This window comes from Carassius auratus, chromosome 9 (genome assembly GCF_003368295.1).
Source record: "Carassius auratus strain Wakin chromosome 9, ASM336829v1, whole genome shotgun sequence".
Classification (NCBI taxonomy): Eukaryota; Metazoa; Chordata; class Actinopteri; order Cypriniformes; family Cyprinidae; genus Carassius; species Carassius auratus.
This window is the reverse complement of record NC_039251.1, coordinates 30,206,476-30,227,072: the sequence shown is the minus strand read 5'-3', so window position 1 is coordinate 30,227,072 and position 20,597 is coordinate 30,206,476. Positions and strand designations below refer to the sequence as shown.

General features: G+C 38.4%; 1 protein-coding gene across 3 annotated transcripts; it reads right to left on the bottom strand.

Moving 5' to 3' along the window:
• Nucleotides 1–8,215: 8,215 nt before the first annotated feature.
• On the bottom strand, nt 8,216–20,198 carry LOC113109001 (aurora kinase A). Of its 3 annotated transcripts, XM_026272459.1 has the most exons (10): nt 19,891–20,198; nt 18,513–19,034; nt 17,824–18,126; nt 17,412–17,645; nt 16,905–16,999; nt 16,693–16,743; nt 16,145–16,514; nt 15,878–16,006; nt 13,797–13,874; nt 10,946–11,240 (listed from the first exon to the last, which is right to left on the bottom strand). In XM_026272459.1, the coding sequence occupies exons 1-10, from the start codon at nt 19,982–19,984 to the stop codon at nt 11,152–11,154; spliced, it is 1,965 nt and encodes a 654-aa protein (XP_026128244.1). In that variant the 5' UTR covers nt 19,985–20,198; the 3' UTR covers nt 10,946–11,151. The 3 variants fall into 3 exon arrangements, with proteins under 3 accessions (XP_026128246.1, XP_026128244.1, XP_026128245.1); XM_026272461.1 differs by lacking the exons at nt 10,946–11,240; nt 13,797–13,874 and adding an exon at nt 8,216–8,647; XM_026272460.1 differs by lacking the exons at nt 10,946–11,240; nt 13,797–13,874 and adding an exon at nt 15,397–15,584.
• Nucleotides 20,199–20,597: the final 399 nt, after the last annotated feature.

Here is a 20,597-nt window from a genome sequence, read left to right as displayed (position 1 = left end):
TAACGCAGTGTGAGCTGTGGAGACCATATATTGTGTTGCACTTTTTCACTGAGTTTTTCTTTTTGTAGTTTACTTTATATAGGGCTGAAATAAATAGATAAATAAATGCATGAATCTGATACATGTGTGATACACACAAAATGTGTATACAATTGTTTTTTTGTTTTTTTTTCACTGAAATTTGTATATTGTTATAAGTTCAACGATCATCTTATTTGTTTATGCAATGTGCAAATTAACGTATGTATATGGTTTACATGGACAAAGAAAAAGGACTCTTATTTTGCTGCGCAGGCTTCCTCATGCCAACAGAGGAGCTGTGAAGGAGCAGACGTGACTCTCCCGGTCTTTTCATTTTATCCTGTTTTTACAGGTACAGTAATCTGTCTGACGGGCCTCCGGAGGCGGGGCCTGCAACAGATTCTTGGGGTCTCGTCCGGGATCCACTCCATGTGACGCTAGGAGGCGGATCCAAAGATTTCAGAACCGTAGGGACCAGGCGGCGTTGGGGCTAGAGGCCGGCGGCTGCTACATCCACGGAGCAACGAGACAAGAGGGCGTGTGCCAGGCAACCTGTGAGTACTGTATTCATCCTGAGGTCCAGGCTACCACAGAAGGGACGACAGGCGGTGACATAATGGCGGATCGTGCAAGTAAACTGGTGTGGGACATCAAAAAAGAGCTAATTTCCTTACCTGCTGACGAACTGTTCCGCATCGCTAAGATTATTGGGTCAACAGCTAAACACAGCACCAGTGAACTGGATCTGGAGGACAGTGGGGTTTGATTTGACCATATCAACGCTTTCATGTCCAGTGAACTTTTGCTAGAGACTGAGGACCAAGGTATGAGTGAACTGTTGTCACTGCAAGAGATGGTAAAATCAGCAAAACAGATTTACACAACTACATCTGATGTTGATAAAAACATGCACCCTACACGTTTTTCATCCACTCACCTCTCATGACACTTATCAGACACCACCACATGTTACACCTGATTCAGGGGATGTTAAGGGGACCACATCTGAAACAAACACAGAAATGCATAAAATGCTGGCACAGTATGAAGAACTTGGCCGAAAAATCCAACAGTGCATGACACCGACCCAGAACACTAACTTGACTCACACTTTAGCACGGGGGGCGCCACTACAGCACATGTAAACCAGACTGAGCAACCCAAACGTGTAGCTCCTGACTTGGCGTTTCCTATGGGGGGTTTTCAGTATATCCAGCCCCGTGAGTTTAAAATACATGGAGGCCAGATTGGAGATCACTCATCAGACATCACGTTCAACAATGTGTGGAGGCAAATAGAAAGCGGCTTAAAGGAGAACTTCAGCAATGCCGATGTTGTTAGAGGTGTGCTGCGAATTATCAAGCCCGGCATTTTTAAAGATATGCTGATGAACAAAGATGACATGACTGTAGCTGAGCTTAAAGGGTTTTTACAATCGCACTTGGGGGACCGAAATAGCACAGAGCTGTTCCAAGAACTGATGTGCACCAAACAGAGTGAACATGAAACCCCTCAGCAGTTCCTATACAGAGTCATGGGATTGAAACAAAAAATACTCTCTGCTGCAAAACAAGCTGATTCAGACCGGAAGTATAGTGCTGCTACTGTACAGGATGTGTTCTTACACACTGTCTACCAAGGACTAAGCCATCGGTGTAAAGATATTCGAAATGCTGAAACCCTTGTTAGCCGATAGTGATGTAACTGATGATGCTATCCTCAGGCACGTTATGAAGATCACAAGTGATGAGAATGAGAGGCTGCGGCGACTGGGTCCACCAACCAGAGCAAAACCATCTATGGCTAGTAGTGCCCAAGTTAGCGGTGAAACAGACAGAGATGTGAAAACTGCAAAGGGTTCTGCTGCACAAAAAGTTAAGGACGATCCGATTAAGCATCTTACTGCCAGGATTGATGCTCTAACCAGCATGGTAGACGCCATACAACATTCCATGCCAGCACGAACTGACGGGGGCTGCCAGTGCTCTGCCAGCCAACCATCCTTTAGCCGGGTGAGCCGTTTGCGATGCTGCCAATGATGTGCAGACGAAGGGCGACAGAACTGTGCACACTGTTTCATCTGTGGAGAGGATGGACACTGGGCAGTGGGTTGCCTACGACGACCTCAGCGGCAGGGAAACGGGAGCCAGCCACTGCAAAGGGGCAACCAGTGACCGCACCGCAAATGCCCCAGCCAGACATAACTCCCCTGAAGCCAGCCAGGCCTAGCGGTGGAGTGTCAGGACAAGAACGCCTGTATCAGAGACAAACAAACAAACCAATAAATGAGATGAAGTCCATGAGTCAAGGAGCAAGCATCCTGGGTTCATACAAAAACAAAAATGACAACATAATCAAACTGATCGGAAGCAAGGCACTGACCCAGTGCAACTTGAATGGCTTGACTGTAAGAGCATTACTTGACACCAGTGCCCAAGTCAGCATGGTGGACCGTGTGTGGAGAGAGAAGTATTTGCCAAGTGTTGAAGTGAGGCCACTTCGAGAGCTTCTCGGATGTCAAGATGATCTGAAAGTCTATGCTGTAAATGGAGACGTTATCCCATTTGATGGTTGGGTAGTCATCACAGTCAACCTGCTGGGAAATGAGGACCCAAGTTTATCTATCAATGTCCCATTCCTGGTGAGTAAAATGCCAATTGAGAGACCACTACTGGGTTTCAACTTAATTGAAGAACTGATTCAGGGGCAGTCTGAGCAACTGATGCCAACACTTACCTCACTACTGGCTGGAGCTTTTCTTATTTTGTCAGGGAGAGTGTGATACACACAAAATGTGAATACAATTGTGTTTTTTTTATTTTTCACTGAAATCTGTATATTGTTATAAGTTCAACGATCATCTTATTTGTTTATGCAATGTGCAAATTAATGTATGTATATGGTTTACATGGACAAAGAAAAAGGACTCTTATTTTGATATTCCGGCCCGGGAGTCGCGAACGGACTGCTAAACTGCGCAGGCTTTCTCATACCAACAGAGGAGCTGTGAAGGAGCAGACGTGACTCTCTCGGTCTTTTCATTTTATCCTGTTTTTACAGGTACAGTAATCTGTCTGACGGGCCTCCGGAGGCGGGGCCTGCAACACATGCTTTGAGTTTTCCTTGGTTTTTCCATCCTGGGTATATATTTGTTTGTTAGTCCCACACCTCTAGACAAGCTGGGGACCTAACACATATTATTGGAAATATTTAAATATATTTATTTCCTGTAAATACATTTATAATATATTAATTTGCAATATATGTGTTTATTAATTTTAATTTTTAACAGTTGTTAACATTAAATTTCTTCACATTCAATTCAATTTTATTTGTATAGCACTTTTTACAATACAAATCGTTGGAAAGCAAATTCACAGAACATTTATGTTTCTATAATATTTATTAATAGCTTTTCAGTGGTGACTCAGTTTATGTAAATATGGCAGAAATGTATGGGGAAAAAATAAATTAAAGATGTAATCAATGTGAAGTTCCCTGCACTTCCGGGAGAGTGGTGATTGTTTTCTGTGCCTACGAATTAGCCTAATGGGTGGTTCACTGACTGCACCTGTCTGGTGTACTCATTTTAAAGGAGACTGTTTAATGTGATAGGTTTGGGGACTTGGGTTGGAGTTGTTTGAGTTTTCTTCGTGTGTGTTTCCTTTTCATTTTTGGGTTATCTCTGTTCTTGTTTTAATTTCTCCAATTTTGCTTTGGTTCTGGGTTGCTTTATACATTTCCCAACACTGCAACAGCACATTTCACACTCATACAGACAATGCATTACAACGCTCAGATGACAAACACTATTAACAGCAATTACTGTATTATGTAATCAAACTTACAGCAAAATTTGGTGGTCCTGTATGTTGTTTCAGGGTTGAGGTCATCTGAGGGGTTGACATAATCTCTTTTCAAGTGTTCTGGATCCAAACTGAAGCTTTTCTAAATCCTATCCCATGGCAAAACAGAGAAACAAATAGACATAATTAGCATAGCTGCTGCTCCAACCAACTAAAATGTATTTGTTTAACCCAAGCTAAAGAATAATAGTGTGCATTTGATCAGGTATAACTGCAGTTCAAGAATATGAGATGGCATTAGTGCTGGGCGGTAAACCGGTTCACACCGAAAACCGGTTTATATTTTCGTTATGATGATGCGCCCGCGCGACACTGTTTCAGACAGACCCTTTACAATGTTGCACTTCTAAGCAGCGACTGCAAGGTGTGGTGAGGGTACATACAGCAGTGCTCTGGTGTTACATTATAACACTTGTTTCACACATAGTCCGTCTGATGTAAGTATTAATGGATTCCAGCTGCACAAGGTTGTGGTCCGTCAGTGCGTTCAAGGAGCGGTGCATCGTCTGCAGCAGTGCTGCGATTGTTAACGTACTGAGTCTATTTTTGCTGTGCCGCATGCGCTGAATTAAAGTGAAAGTGCAGTGTTCGTGGGGAAAAAATGAACATGAAAACTCTACCCTAAATTCTGCATAGGTTCTGTAGTCACTTGCCAGTTCAAGGTGTTGTGAACAAGTGTGGGCAATGGGCCTTCTTGAAAACTCATTCATTTCGGTAAATGTTACCTGAATCGTCTTGGAGAGAAATAAATCAGACCCTATGCAGTATGCTCTGGATCGGCTTAAATGATAGCATGTTACACTACCTGCCAATATCCAATAACTTCGCACAGCCATTGAAGAGGAGTGGACCAACATTCCACAGGCCACAATCAACAACCTGATCAACTTTATGCGAAGGAGATGTGTTGCACTGCGTCCCACCCCAGACCCATCAATACAGTAAAACTGCACATTTAAGAGTGGCCTTTTATTGTGGCCATCCTAAGGCACACCTGTGCCATAATAATGCTGTCTAATCAGCATCTTGATATGCCACACCTGTGAGGTGGATGGATTATCTCGGCAAAGGAGAAGTGCTCACTTACACAGATTTAGACAGATTTGTGAACAATATTTGATAATAGGCCTTTTGTGTACTTATAAAAAGTCTTAGATCTTTGAGTTCGGTTAATGAAAAATGGGGGCAAAAACAAAAGTGTTACGTTTAGAATTTTGTTCAGTGTAATAGGTAGCCAGTGCAGAGACTGTAAAATTGGGGTAATATTGATTTATCGGTAATAAAAATTGGATGCCGATAAATGCAGAAGAACATGGGAATGTAGACAGAAAACAGAAATTGATCAACCGATTGTGAGAAAAAATGAAATTACCAGCAATTCAAAATCAGAAAAAAAAAAGGAGTTGGCAATAAGAATGCTGAAAGCAAGACAAGGAAAATTGAACTTGGGTGGATGAACTACCAAGATAGCAGCTACAAACAAGAAGACCCAAAGGAGGTGGAACACGAGAAATTGTTGTTAAAAAAGGAGACACAGTGTTAAATGTTCTGAACATCGGGAAATAACTTTTTTTCCCTAATGGTAAATCAGTAAAAGGGAATATTGACAATTTCAACTTTATGCTCTGTGTCACTGGCTCTGAAGAACCAATCAAAGAAAATCAGACAGTTGGTGGATTGTACGAGGCAACACGTTACCAACTTCTTAGACTGTATGTGTGCACAAGACTGAAAGATCAGGATTCTGATCAGAGTGATGAAACTGACACAAATTTGACTCTAAAGAGATCCCGGCTTACTTCCACACCAGACGTATCTCCATGTCCTTCAGGATGTAACAATCAGAACAGAAGTCAGACCTTGCACTCCCCGACTGTTACACCTGTCAGATCTAGTGACAATGTACTCCAGTCTTCTGATGATGAAGTGGTGTTCCTGGGTAATGATGTGAACACATCCTTTGACATGGTCTCTGACACACTTGTATACTCACCTGTACATGTTGATTGTGCGGGGAACGAAACATTTACTGAAACAATACCGAAAACAGTTCCATTTGAGCCAGATACAGTCTTTGTTCCAGGTAGCTCATTCTATGAAATCACAGATGCTATAGAAACAGTGGCAGAAGATCCACCTCAGGCAGCTGACACCCAGGAGCCATCAAACAATGACTTGTTCTTTGAAAACCCAAGAAATGTGACTGAAAGTGAAACAGTAGTGATTTCGCAGAGTTCACTGTGTGAATGATATGATTCAGGCTTTCTCAGACAATAACATTCTACATGCCAATGTAACAATTAAACGTGTACTCGAAAATGGTGAGGAGGAAGCTGGCGTCGGGGATGGAGTGTTCCAAGACTGTCTTACTGAATTTTGGGACATATTTTATGCAACAAGAACCTGTGGAACAACGTACAAGATACCAACTCTGCATCATGCTTACCAAGAAAGAGAGTGGGAAGCTGTTGCACAGATTTTTGCCATTGGATGGGTGCGCTTTGGTTACTTGCCAATTCAGCTGGCACCTCCTTTTCTAAAAGAAGCATTGTCCCTTCCTTCACCAGAAACTAGTCTTATAGAGGTGTTTTTCAATTACATTAGTCCAACAGAGAAGGATGTTTTAAATGAAGCACTCCAAGACTTTCAAAGTGCTGACATGGATGAAGTCCTCAGTGTACTCAGCAGTCACAACTGCACAGTGCTTCCAAATGAAAAATGAAATTGCACATAAAGAGATTGTGCAAAAACCAACCAACATAATAAAATGCTGGCAACCCATTCTGCGATCTGTTGGGGAAAACATGACAGCAGAAAGTCTGGACAAGATAACTGAAAATCTTCAACCAAAGGCAAGAAATGTGGCAAAATCCTTCAGATTCCCACAAAGGATGTCCCCTTCTGAAACAACAGTATCAAATCATCTCTTGCGGTTTGTTAAGGAGAGGGACCAGAAGGAGCTTGGTCTTTTTCTCAGATACTGCATAGGGTCTGATTTATTTCTCTCCAAGACGATTCAGGTAACATTTACCGAAATGAATGAGTTTTCAAGAAGGCCCATTGCCCACACTTGTTCACAACACCTTGAACTGGCAAGTGACTACAGCCCCTATGCAGAATTTAGGGTAGAGTTTTGCTTTGTGTTGAACAGTGGAGTGTGGCTAATGGATATGTCATAGACCTGTGAGTGTTAAAGCTAAAGTGCCTGAACAGCATGAAAAAGATGTCTGTTAAATTTGACTGAAAATATATATACTGAAAGGAATGTTCTCATTTTTAAATGTTATGCAGTTCATTAAGTTGAAATAAAAGTTATTTTAAGAACTATTGTGAATGGAATAGTATGGTCGTCAATGGGTTTTCAAGTTTTACACTATTTCTAATAGAGTTTTAGCTCATTTGAGGATAGCTCCGGTTATGTTTACACTTTTTCATTTTTACATCCAACAGTTACTCTAAATAATCTATGGTTAAACAGTACAGTTTCTCTAGAATTTTTATTTGGAGCAACTGATTTATGTATTTTGTAAATAATAGTATACTTCATTATCATTATAAATTGAAAGTCAATTCATGTTATACATAATATCCAGTGCATTAAGTTGAAATGGGAGTAATTTGAAAAATGATTGCTAATGTAATAGTATCATTGTGTATGTATTTTCCAATTTTGCTGTTTCTAATTGAAGTTTATCAGACTGATTTGAATGGGACAGTTTTAGGTTTTCCCATCAGGTATTTCTTCAGGTATGTTCACACCTTTTTTCCATTTATACATAAAGCAGTAAATCTAAGTAATATGTTGTTGCAGTGCAAGCAGTAAATTTGCATTTGAATCGTTTTATTTGCAGCAACTGATTCATATATTTTTGTGAACAAGTGTACTATATTATCATTAGAAATTTAAAGTAATGTCATGTTACACATTACATACAGTTCACAAAGTTGAAAAAAAAGGGAATTATTGTAAAAACTATTGTGACTGGAATAGTATTGTTGTTTATGGGTTTTCCAATTTCACTATTACTAACAGAAGTTTAGTGGTTGGATGGGGCAGTTTTATGTCATCTCATCAGGTATTTGTTCCATGCCTATGCCGTTTTCAATGTATACTATATATCCAATAGTTAATCTAAAAAATTTGTTGTTGAAACAGTACATTTTCACTTGAAATGCTTTATTTGCATCAGCTGATTTATTTTTGTGTAGTACAGATAAACCACATTGTTGCTTTCATATTAAAACAAAGTTCTTTGACTCATACTTTGCTGCTTTTTCCATTGTTAAATTTTTTTCAATAAACATAGTTAAGAACACACACACACACACACATATATAGAACCTGCAACCTAGAAAAAAAGACATTCTTATATTTACACACAAAAAAAATGTTGTGCATTTTTATGATTATGGGATGTTATCTATAAACCTAAAAGTTCCCTAACCAGAGGCCGGATGTTTTTGTAGAGTCTCAATGCCTCTGTGGCTGCTGCAATTGGCTGTAGATTATTCTCCTCCATAACAAGAACACAGAGGTCATGGAGGTCACGATCACAGGGTATGTCTGATTTCCACAGGCAGACATTTTCATGGATAATCACATCCAATCTTTCAGCATCTACAGGATCCAAATAGTCTTTTATTTGATAGAGTTCTGGTAAGTTGTACATGAGGAATGGTTTCCCATGTTGTAAGTCACGACCATTGCTGCGTCGGATTCGGTGGTTATTCCACATGTTTACAACAGTGTCCAGTTCGTCCTAAACAAAGCATATTAGGCATTAGTAGAAGTATAAAGAAGTGAAGCAGTGTTTACTGAAGCAGTAGACGTAAAACATTAATTGTAAATAACTATTAAAAGCACTATTACATAAAAATTGAAAAAAAAAACAAATCTAAATAATAAACAAGTAAAAAATAATATTTTTAAATAGTAAATAAAACTATTGGAAAACTATTCATGTATTTACAGCTATTTAAAAAATAAAATCCAAAACAATTTACAGTTGTAAGTTGTTTTGGATATTTGTTGTAATATATACATGCATAGTTTTCCAGTTGTTTTATTTATAACATTTTATGTTAAGCATTAGTGCTGAATCCCACGGCCGCCTATTGCCAATTTATGTGGACAAGCAATTCAGCATCACATCAAACTGACAGCGACCGAAAATAAATAGCGAGATTAGAAACAATGGCAAGTAACATTTTAACTTCAAAATGTTAAGACCTAAAAAAATATGACATTTTAGAACAAATAACCCTGCATGATTAAGGAAAGGTCCGTGTACCTATATTTTGGTCATTTGATTTTCTATTTAAAAATAAATAAAGATAAATGACAAACAGTTTGATTTTCGTTTTGTTTAAGAAACGGAGAACATTTAGCTGGAATTTTCGTATTTTTGTTTGTGGGTAAAAAATGAGATTATGCTTTAATATTTGTTTGAATGTGTGGGCGGCGCTGAAACGGCCCTTTCATCCCTTCTGTACTGCACCGACAAGTGGCAACCGCAAGCTCAATTCATTTTCACAAGGAGAGAAGCAGCAGACAGCAGAGTTTATTAATCCTGCGGATTCTTTGCTAGTGGTGCTTGCAAGCTTATATATATATATATATTTCTTTTTTTTGACCAAACAGAAATTAATTTATTCAATGACATTTGAATTTTACTGTAGGCCTATATATGATCTACAATGACATGAAATATGCAGATTTTTAGCCTACTAATTTTATTCTATGCCTATTTAAGAAAAACCTCACAGCCTAACATGTTTTCATTTGCTATACAAACTACAGCAACTGAAGCTTTATCTTGTAGAGTGTAGTCTGCAGCACTTCTCCGATCGGCGGATCCCGATCCACAGCTTCCATCCGGATAACTAGAGGAAAGAGCTTCAGCTCCGTCAGTTTGGGTCGTAGACACCCTGAATTACATGAAAACCTTACAAAACTCAACAGGATGTGCTTTCTGTCATCTCGGTCTACATTAACTTCTTTATGAAACGTCAGAAATGAAACAGGCTTATGCATTAGACGAACCATAGCTGGACATGTCTACTTTTAAAATAATCAATTTAAATAGAAAAATAATAATAATAATTTTATATTTAGGCCTATGTAATTTAAATGAAACCAAGGAGAGGTGCAGTGTTTCCGGTCTGAACTCATTATCTGTAATGATGTCACACCATCACTATATTCATACGTCATCTACTGTACATAATTCTAAGTAGCCTATAATTAAAACATTTAAAGTAGACTAATTATGGGTAAAACTTAACTTATTTTAATATAAGTTTTATTATAAATGTGGGTTTGGGTTTTTCCCATTTTATTTTTTTATGAATGGCCTAGAATAAAATAAGTAGGCAAAAAATTATTAGTAGGCCTATATTTTACTCCATGTCGTTGTAGATCACAGGCTAAAGTAAAATTCAAATGGCCTTTTATGAATAAAGTTGTCAAGTCTGCTTTGTCAATAACATGCAGCAGCCGGGAAAATATAATATTATTTTTTATTTTATTATTAATATTATTATTATTATTATTATTTTATCTTGCAAGCACCACTAGCAAAGAATCCGCAGGATCAATAAACTCTGCTGTCTGCCGCTTCTCTCCTGGTGAAAATGAATTGAGCTTGCGGTTGCCACTTGTTGGTGCAGTACAGTTCTGCAGAAGGGATGAAAGGGGCGTTTCAGCGCCGCCCACACATTCAAACAAATATTAAAGCATAATCTCATTTTTTACCCACAAACAAAAATACGAAAAATCCAGCTACATTTTTGGTTTTCCGTTTCTTAAACAAAACGAAAAAACGAAAATCAAACCGTTTCTCATTTATCTTTATTTATTTTTAAATAGAAAATCAAATGACCAAAATACATGGACCAGGTCCTATAGGCAAGAGCATTTTAGCATTTTTCCTCAAAAATTTTTATATGGACAAGCAGATGTGAACTAAATTATACAAACAGATTACAAGTCTAATAATAAGAAAGGGTGATTGAGTTAAGCAAACATGAGTAAACATACCAAAAGAGAAACGCTGCGTTTAATGGTTTTTAATAAATGTTAAACAAATAAGATAATTTTATAGCAGAGTAAAGAACATACAGTTACCTTAATTATGGATAGAAAACAGAACTGTATAAGGCCTTTGTCAGTTGCATCGCCTGTGAAATCACCAGCTGACTGTAGTTCTTTGAACATCAATCCAGTAATCTGCGTTTTGTCGTCTGTAGATACCCCTCCAACTTTCTATTCTCTGGTTTGCTTGGCTTGTTCCTTGAAAGACACACGGCCCATGCACAGTTCCAGTCGAGTCTTCACGAAGAAACTCTTGTAGCCTGTTGACGTGGACATTTTCGGTACCAAAATCGGATCGGATTATTTTAGGGCAACCCCTTCTTTCAGCAACAGCGCGGAAATAATACCCAGCAATTACTCTAGGATTGTTATTTGTGAAGTAGGCTTGCATCCAGATGATGTGCCGCGAAAAACCATCAATGCAGCCGTTAACTGCTATGCCATACGGCTTCAGTTTGTCGTAAGAGTCCATGTGCCATAGATAGTTAGGTCCTGGCACTCCATAATGTCGCCCTACGCAACCTCCTCCCGCTTCTTTCCTCCACACCTGATGGATCCAGACTTATCTGTATCTCTCTAACCATTGCTGTGGTCGGCCGCAAACCATTCAAACGACATCTTTCACGCATCATTCGGTAGCCATGCAGACGTCCCGGTCCCTCCAGCTGACTGGCAATGAAATTGACTACACTTTCAGGGTCGCTATATTGTCTTCGACGATAAAGTTGCAGACCCGACAGCCTCCTTCTCAAGTGTCAAACACTTATGTGTAAATTTCAGTTTGAGTAAGTCCCTGATCAAAGTAAAAGTGAATACGATCATCCATGATGCTGCCTCTATGTTTTTATGCCCATACACAGAAGTCATGATAATGATAAAACGAGAAAATTAAGTCATTATAACGAGAAAACGAACTTCGTTATGTCGAGATAACGAGAAAATTAAGTCGTTATAACGAGAAAACAAGAAGGAAAAAAATTATAATGTATGGCCGCTTAGAACTTCCGTACACGATAGAAAAAGGGTGGAACGCCAAAGTTTCACGTGGAGCATTCGGAGATTTTTTTTTTCTCCATGACAGGCTGCTGGCTCCCACTGTCCCACATTTTTATTTATTTATTTTTTTGGAAACGCACTCTCTGTATTAGCTTAAAGCCCTCAAGTTTACATTGGTTACGGTATTCTTTCAATTGCTCTAAACAAGTATTTTGGGGTGACCTTTTTATTGAATGCTAGACATCAATTTGTTGTTATTTTCATCTGAAAGAAGAACTTTTTTTCAGTAACCTAGGCCCTATGTGTTCAGTAAGCTTGTTTCAGTAAGCTATGCGTTTTCAAGGCTTCAAGGTTTTATTGAATGCTATCTCTATACAAGTGCAAAGTAATGCATTCTTAGTCAGTCTTTTATATTGTAATTTTAAGAGCAATAAACATATATTGCAATGTTAAAGGGGGGGGGGGGGTGAAATTCTCATTTTCACTCAATATCCTGTTAATCTTGAGTACCTATAGAGTAGTACTGCATCCTTCATAACTCCAAAAAGTCTTTATTTTTATTATATTTATAAGAGAAAGATAGTCTGTACCGATTTTTCCCGGAAAAACACGAGCGCCTAGAGGCGTGACGTGTGGGCGGAGCTAAAGAATCACGAGCACCAGTAGGCTTTTGAGTTGAGAGCATGTGGAAGCTGTGACACAGATATCCAGAGGCTGAAATTTAACAAGAGCAGCATCAGCAAAGGCGGTATGCTATGTGGTATGTACTGAAACTGTATATATTTGCTTAGCGGTTTTGGAAAATGACAAAGTTCCACTTTATGTCGTCTTTTTTTTTTAAGCTGTACATGTGGAAAGTGCAGTTTGATGACAACATCGCATGTTGTTTACTTGATGTGCTTACGCGCTGATAGCTAAGTTAACAACACAGAGATATTTGAAGCAGTTTTACTCACCGCATGTGGTTCCAACACACAATCGTGACCCTTTTCCGTTGGGACTGCATTATCCTTAAGAAATAAACGATGTGCAATCCGAAATGCAGGGAACAAACAAAAACACTTGCACAACTCCGTTGATGCTCTGTAAAAATAAACTCCATCCACTGGTCCCTTAATGCTGTTTGTCTTTTGGTAATCTGTGCAGGGTTGTCTTGCCCTGGCAACCAAAAACACACTTCTTTTGTGACTTTTCGCGACGCTCTCGCTCTGATCAGGCTGTGCTCAGCCTCTCAGTGCTCTGCTACACTTCCGGCAGAAGAGCGCGCACTTAGCACCCATATAAGGAAATTCCACTCCATCTAACGTCACACAGAGCCATACTCGAAAAAAACTTTCCGAAACTTGTGACAAACCGGAAGAGCTTTTTTTGGAACAAAAATACTCCTTCAAACGTACAACTTAATTTTTGAAACTTTGTCCATGTTTAGCATGGGAATCCAACTCTTTAACAGTGTAAAAAACTCAGTATGCATGAAATAGCATTTCACCCCCCCTTTAAGGAATTCATGTTTTTTTCATTCAGATATGTAAATCAACATGTATAAATTGTTAGAAGTCAATTAATGGGGAGATAATCGAAATCGAATCAGTCTGAAAAAATTAATCATTAGATTAATCGATGCATCTAAAAAAATAATCGCTAGATTAATTGTTTAAAAAATAATAGTTTATCCCAGCCCTACCTTAAACATTTCTCTATATTTTATGACATTGCATGGCACAGATTAAGGTTAACCAAAATGTAAGTTACCTTTAACAGTCATGTAACGATGACAAGCTATTCAATGTGGAAGAGATGTGGTGAAGTGAAAAACTTACCTTGGAAAAAAACTTTCACCGATATCTTCGGACTGGAGAAACGCATGTACTTCAAATTTCCCATGATTAAAGAGGGAGCTAATACGCATGTGCGAAGAAAAGATCACAGATCAGACAAATTGTGAATGCACTTTAAGGTGTTTCAAATGTACCCCACACACAAAGTATTTTTTTTTCTTACCATCTTTTGGGGGTGTCTTGCTTTTAGACTAGTCGACTAACGCTAGTCGGATACAAAACTTCAGTTTAAACCATAGTCAAATTAGTCGTTGCGCAAATAGTTTCTTGAAGAATGATCACATGACTTTTTACATAAACCCTGTGACCTGTAAATGCGAAAAAATTGTTTCCATTGCAGTTTTGCAAATTATTCCTTTTTCGCATTGCCTGAAAACCACCTCATGCGAGCGTAAAAACTTTCTGATATAGGAGCATTTTTGCAAAATTGACATTTCCATTTCATTTGCGCAATTTGAAAGGTAATAGAAACGCACCAATTGATAAGTCTGCCTGATGCACACGTGAAATGTGAAGGCAATGTTTTTGCATTCAGATGTGGATTTTTAGATTAAATTCAACAAATATTCAAAATTCTCATTTTTAATTGATTGCCCTAGTTTATGGCTTTTTTCTAAGTGTGTGGCATTATTAAGATACTTTGTTTTGTTCTTGAAATAAGCTTAATATACAAACTAATTTATAAATAAGAAACTACCTAGAAAAATGCAACAAAAATACAAACTATTCTTAAATGCAGTATGTACAGTTTTAAATTGCATATGGTTGTCAATAGAATACAAGTCAGTATATCTCATTTATTGTCATTTATACTCATTACTGTACTTTAATAATTAGGTGGGGATGATATTCTGATTTAAGTCAAAATTATTTTATTGTCTAACTCAGAAAATATTTAAGTAAAGCTAATGCTAACAAAGAGAACTCATTACACTGTAGAAAAATAATCATAGTTACAGAAATATAAATAGCACTATAATATTTTATTATACATATATAATTGCAATATAATATATATTATACTGTTTAGACTTGTTGGTCTAGAGACTTTTGTTTTTTTTATAATGTGTGGACTCAGAGGTTTGTGAATTCAAAATATTTAAGATAATATTGTACTGATTGGGTAAGTGGCCTATTGTAATAAAATGACTCTACCCTCAGTACCTGATCTAATGTCAGTACCTAAACTAACGTAGATCTGGTGGCCAGTAATATACTGTAAAATCTTTACTGGTCTTCACTGGGAATTTTCTGTCAAGTTACTCTTAGTTACTATATGAATTCAGCTATGCCTGGATTATTTCATCTGTGGCAAAAGGCCCCTAAGAACCCATTCCGAATCTTCAGTATTAGGCCTATTTGTCTCTAGACCACTACATTCTCTTTCATTTAGTTTTTCTCCAAAGTGCACAATTATCTAGGATTTTTGAGAAAAACCAAATACTAGAATCTTGACAAATTTGTCTTGGCAAAATGTCACCTCCATAGTAGGTGTAATATTCAGTGCCACAGGTGAAAGGTGAAAGTTCGGTCTGCAGTAAAGTGCTGTCTGCTAGCTATTCTCTACAGATGAATGATCTGCTTTTATTTATTCATTTATTTTTTTACTGAAGAGTTGGTTAGTATCTGCCTTCCCTCAAGCTGTTACACAACCTGCCTCCTGATCCTCTGGCTTCCCTCAGTCCAGCTTAAACCACTGATGTTCTAAGATCTGCTCTAACGTCTTGGTTTGAGGCCTGACCAGACACTGCTCTATCAGATCTTGAAACTCTGTACAAGTTTTCAAAGAGGAAAAAGCTGGTTAGTCATGTATGCTCTTTATGAGAGCATAGCACAGGCATGTTGTCATGTATGAATATCTTCTGAAAAACATAGTATTTTGTACTGTATTCAATTTTAAACAGGGACAGTCTCCTGTGTGTTACACTTACTGTACTTTAAATATCAATCATTATGTTTTATATCAATCAGTTTCCCCTTTTATTTTTAGTAGCTGGGAAGTTGAACACTGATATTGTGCCAAAAATGTATGTTTGTATTATTGTTGTGTGCTGTTGTCTCACCACTGGAGAAATTTGGTATCAAAGGATGACGTGCTTTCTGCAAAACACTCATGGGCTGGTCTCCGTTTACTATCTCCAAAAGTACCATAGCCAAAGACCAGACTGTTGATCCAACCGCCTGTTGATGATCTGTATAGGAAGCAAGAGATTAATTGCTCACAGAAGTCTTTAGAAAATGAAATCACAGAGCTCTGTTAGTCTACTTTGAGATAATAAGCTTTGAATCATGTACATTATTTGACATATTATAGCATTACATCAACTCACCTTCAGAGCAAGACATGTTAATACGTTTGCTACAGCTGAAGTCTATTAGTTTGAGCTGCAGTGTCTCTGTGTTGACCAGCATGTTGTCCGTCTTGATGTCATTGTGTAAGATGCCCCGTTCAATGCAGTGTTTGGCTGCAAGCACTGCTTGCCGCATTAAACCACGTGCCACAGATTCATCCAGACAACATCCATGGCACATGGTAAATTCCAGCAAGGTCTGACATGGATGTGGATATTCCATAACTATGATGAACTGATGTGGCTGATCAAACCACTCGATCATTTGTACAATGTAGGGGCTTTTCGGAGGTGCGCACACCATCACATTTATAACCACTTCTGACAGCAGTGGTTCTGTAGATCCAGGCTGGAAAAACAAATTTTGACAAAAGGTTAGCTTGACCTTTCACTTCTGTGTGTAATATTGACATTGAGATACAGCAGAGTCTAAAAGTCTGAGAGCACAATTGAAAATGCTTCTTCTTGTCACTATTTCCCATTATAAACTACACTATAGTCAACACAGTTTTTCTAAATTAACTTACCACATTAATTAAGCTGTTCCAGAGATTCTTAGGTAGAAATTTGATAGCAACCTGCAAAGAGACAAATTGTTTTAAACATGTTTGCAATTATCTATATGTTAATTTTTACATAAAAATAAAAAAATAGTACGGAACAATGATGAAAGTAAAAGAAACAAAGACAAAACTAAAAGTAACTTTTTTTTTTTTTAAATAAAGCAGGAGTAGTTTACCTTCCGTCCACTAAATCTGTGAGTCCCCTTATACACAGAGCCAAAACCTCCCTGTCCCAACTTCCGTCCCACATCATAACGGGAGGAAAATTTTGCTGAAAAAAGAAAACATGCAGAAAGAAGTACTACTATGAGTACTACTTTCTTTTGATTCTCTTACATGAACTCCAAAAGGCAGACAGAAGAGTTATTCAGATAATGTGGCTTTTATAAACTGTATTCCATGCATTAGCTAAGAGCAGACTATAAAGGCAATCAGGGAATCAGGAAAATAATGATATACAAGGAAGTATGTGATTCAAAACAAACTCTGTCAACTAGAATGCCACAGAATTAATTTTGAATACCAAACAAGGAATTAAGATACATGTCAGGAGCATAAATAATTTATACGTTCGGTAGGAACAAATATGAAAAATAAATGGAACAATTTTTTTTTTTTTTTTTTTTACAAAAATACAACAAATAAAACTACAGATGTTATAGAAGTAATGACAGTACACTCACCTGCAGTTGGCCAAAAACCAGATAGGACTGGGACATGTTTTTGTTTAGAATTGTCCAGATCAGTGTCAGGTGTCCGCCTGCAGCTGCATGAACCAGAGGCAGATGACGGCTCGGGATCAATCAGATCCACAGCAGCTGTCAGAACGAGACTGGAACCTGGAATGGGTTTTAGCCCAGGAACATCCAGACCCATGTCAGACCCATAGACTGGCATTATCTCCTGACTGGATGGTCCTGGGACAGGTGCACGTGTTTAGATTTATATATACATAATAAATATACAGAGTGTACACCCATATATTATGTAATAAACAACTTTTATTTTGGATGCGATTAATCATTTGACAGCACTAATAAAAATACAATTACAATAAAAGTAGTGACAGTAGACTAATAATGACAGTAGACTTACCAACAGGTGGCTCATAACCAGACTGATGTGGGGCAGGCATTGGCTCATTATTCAGTTTGGATGGGCCTGGGACTGGTGATGGCTCCAGATATGTTGGCTCAGCATTAAGTGTCAGCCTCTCAAGGCTGAATAAATCTGGCTGGAGATCTGAATTATCCTGTTGAGCCACTGGGTCAATGGCAAATGGATCTGGAGCCACTTTGTTGTCTCTTTGGCCACAGAGAGCAGCACACTTAACAACCCTCCATGTTCGGCGGAAGAATGCACAGATGCCTTTCTTCTTCCTCTTTGTTGATTGTTGTTCTACAACAAAAAAAGAAGAAGAAGAATGAAATAGAAACATAATTAAAAATTAGAAACCGTAAGTCAAATACTGAGTCTAAACATCACGAAGAAGGAAGAACACTGGGTGAATACAGATGTTAGACGAGACAACTGGTAAAATGGACATGTACTGTGTGATTAATGATCTTGTGACTTTCTCATAATGAAAGAATATACATTAAGTTCAGACTAAACTACAAGGGATGATGCAAAGAAAAACTTGTGGTTCTGACATTTTTTTATGTAATCTTGACAAGGTATCATTAAGTTAGGAGCATATTATTAATTGGGCATAAGTGTAAAAGAGCAAACAAGTAGGTAAAATGAAAATCCCAAAAGGAGATAAAAAATGACAGTAGACTTACCAACAGCTGCCTCAAAACCAGATGGACCTGGGACAGATGATGGCTTGGGCTCGGTTAGATCCCTGTCCGGTTTCATCTCAATACTGGATAGACTTGGTACAGGTGTTACATCAAGACTAGATAGTCCTGGGACATTCATTGTCTCAGAAACAAGTTTGGATAGACCTAGATCCAGTGTTAACTTTAAATCGAGGCTGGATGGACCAGGGACAGGTGATGGCTCTGGATCAGCCTGATCACTGTCAGATATCACCTCAAGACTGGATGGTTCTGAGACCAATGACCCATCAGGATCAGCCGGATTGGTGTTAACTGTCAGCTCCAAACCAGATGGACATGGATCAATTGATAACGCCCATTCAAGGCCAGATAAACCTGGCTGGAGATCTGCTGGATCATCGGATGGAAATGGGGACAATATACCGTCCCCGTAGCAGTGTAGGGTGCAAATCTTTAAAGCCTTCCCAATTCGCCGGAAGAATGCATGGATGCCTTTTGTCTTCCTCTTTATGGTTTGTTTTTCTAAAAGAAAAGAAGAAACAAAGAAATAAAAAGGTAAAAAGAAATTACTACGTTACCAGAAAATTCAAGCCAAATTCTGAGGTATAAACCATAGAAAAAAGAACAATATGGATGAATACAATGGAAGTTAATGAAGTGTGACACTTACAGGTGTGCTGTATTAGATTAATTTACAGGTGTGCTGTATTAGATTAAATTACTATATGTCAGAATTTATTTTCACAGTTTTTTTTTACTATTATTAATTCTATTTATTTAGAATAGAGTTTTCATTTATATTTTCTAGACCCCTTAATCGCCTACGTCACTGTGACGTCACCGCTCTAGCTGGAGGCAAAACATAAGGCAGAACTCATAGCAGGTGCGCTAAAAGTTTGAGGTTTTGACTTTAAAATGTCTTCTTGTTGGGGTTTTGTCTGCCAGAATAGAAGGAACAGCACTTTTGCCGGATCCCGGCAGACATTCCTTCACAGAAATCAAGAAGACGGTTGAATGCAATACGGCTTAAAGACTGGACGGAGAATATCATAAATAATGCTCCTGCTTGCAGTGCACACTTTATATCAGGTAAAATAATATATGCATAATATGAACTGGTGTGTTGGTTTTATCTAGCAAATCAGCAATTAAAAAAAAGAGGCTGTCACGGTCCCGCAGAGTCAGGGACTGTACATATTCGGACAGTTTCGATCCCTATTCTGCATCCATGTTTAATAAATCCCTCCTAAAACGTGCTAGTTTACGCTTGTCAACATTGCATCCGCGCCTCTTTTTGTCTCCAGCTAAGCCCCGCCCACCCGGAGACGTTGCAATGTTTACAAACTTTTAAGGGCTCTATACTACCGTTATTCCTAACCTGTTGGGCGGTTCTCCATAGCGGCTGCTGTGGGAGAAGCCTGTTGTTCTGAAGAGCTTTTTCCTCCAGCTGTCTGTGGAGAGTCATTCATCATCAGCTGAACATCTGCTGACACTGAGCTGCTGAAGTAGAACTCCACTGACTCTAACGCAGGAGAAACGCGTGTTGACTGTGTCGCTGTCAAACTTGCTGAATTTTTGTCAACTGTCCGTCTTGATAGACTTCGAGGCTCTGCTCAGGTGAACGTCTTCGCTTCTGCTCGGAGTCTCACTGAACTGAAGTGATCTTCAGAGCGCGCGGGTGTACAGTTTATACCATGTGACGTCATAATATACTGACGTTCTCTCAGGGAGGAGGGGGCGGGGCGTGTTTCAGTGAAGCGCGCCACGCCCCTAGGTCGTTTATTTACTTGTGTTCGACGACTTATAATACTTTCTTTTACTGTCTATGATAATACTGTGTTTTAGCGTCTCGGCACCTCTGTACATTCAGGGGGCAATTATTTAATACTATCGAGTGATGCTCTTTTTAGCGCATAATGTTATGCCTATAACAAAAAGGCTTATAACAAAAGTTTGGCATATAACCAAATTGTTACATAAGTGTAACAGAGAACTTCATAATAATAATAATTAGTTTTAACTATTATTAGTAGTAAAATAAAATTAAAATCTGTAAATTATGGAAAGTGATTAATCCCATAGCCA

Excerpts from the sequence above, each read along its gene's own strand:
- LOC113109001 (XM_026272459.1), bottom strand. The coding sequence starts at position 19,984 with ATGATGAATGACTCTCCACAGACAGCTGGAGGAAAAAGCTCTTCAGAA. Across the intron at positions 18,127-18,512 it reads TGGTTTTGAGGCAGCTGTTG|AACAACAATCAACAAAGAGG; the intron begins GTAAGTCTACTG and ends TTTTTGTTGTAG. Across the intron at positions 13,875-15,877 it reads GATACCAAATTTCTCCAGTG|CTCCCTCTTTAATCATGGGA; the intron begins GTGAGACAACAG and ends CATGCGTATTAG.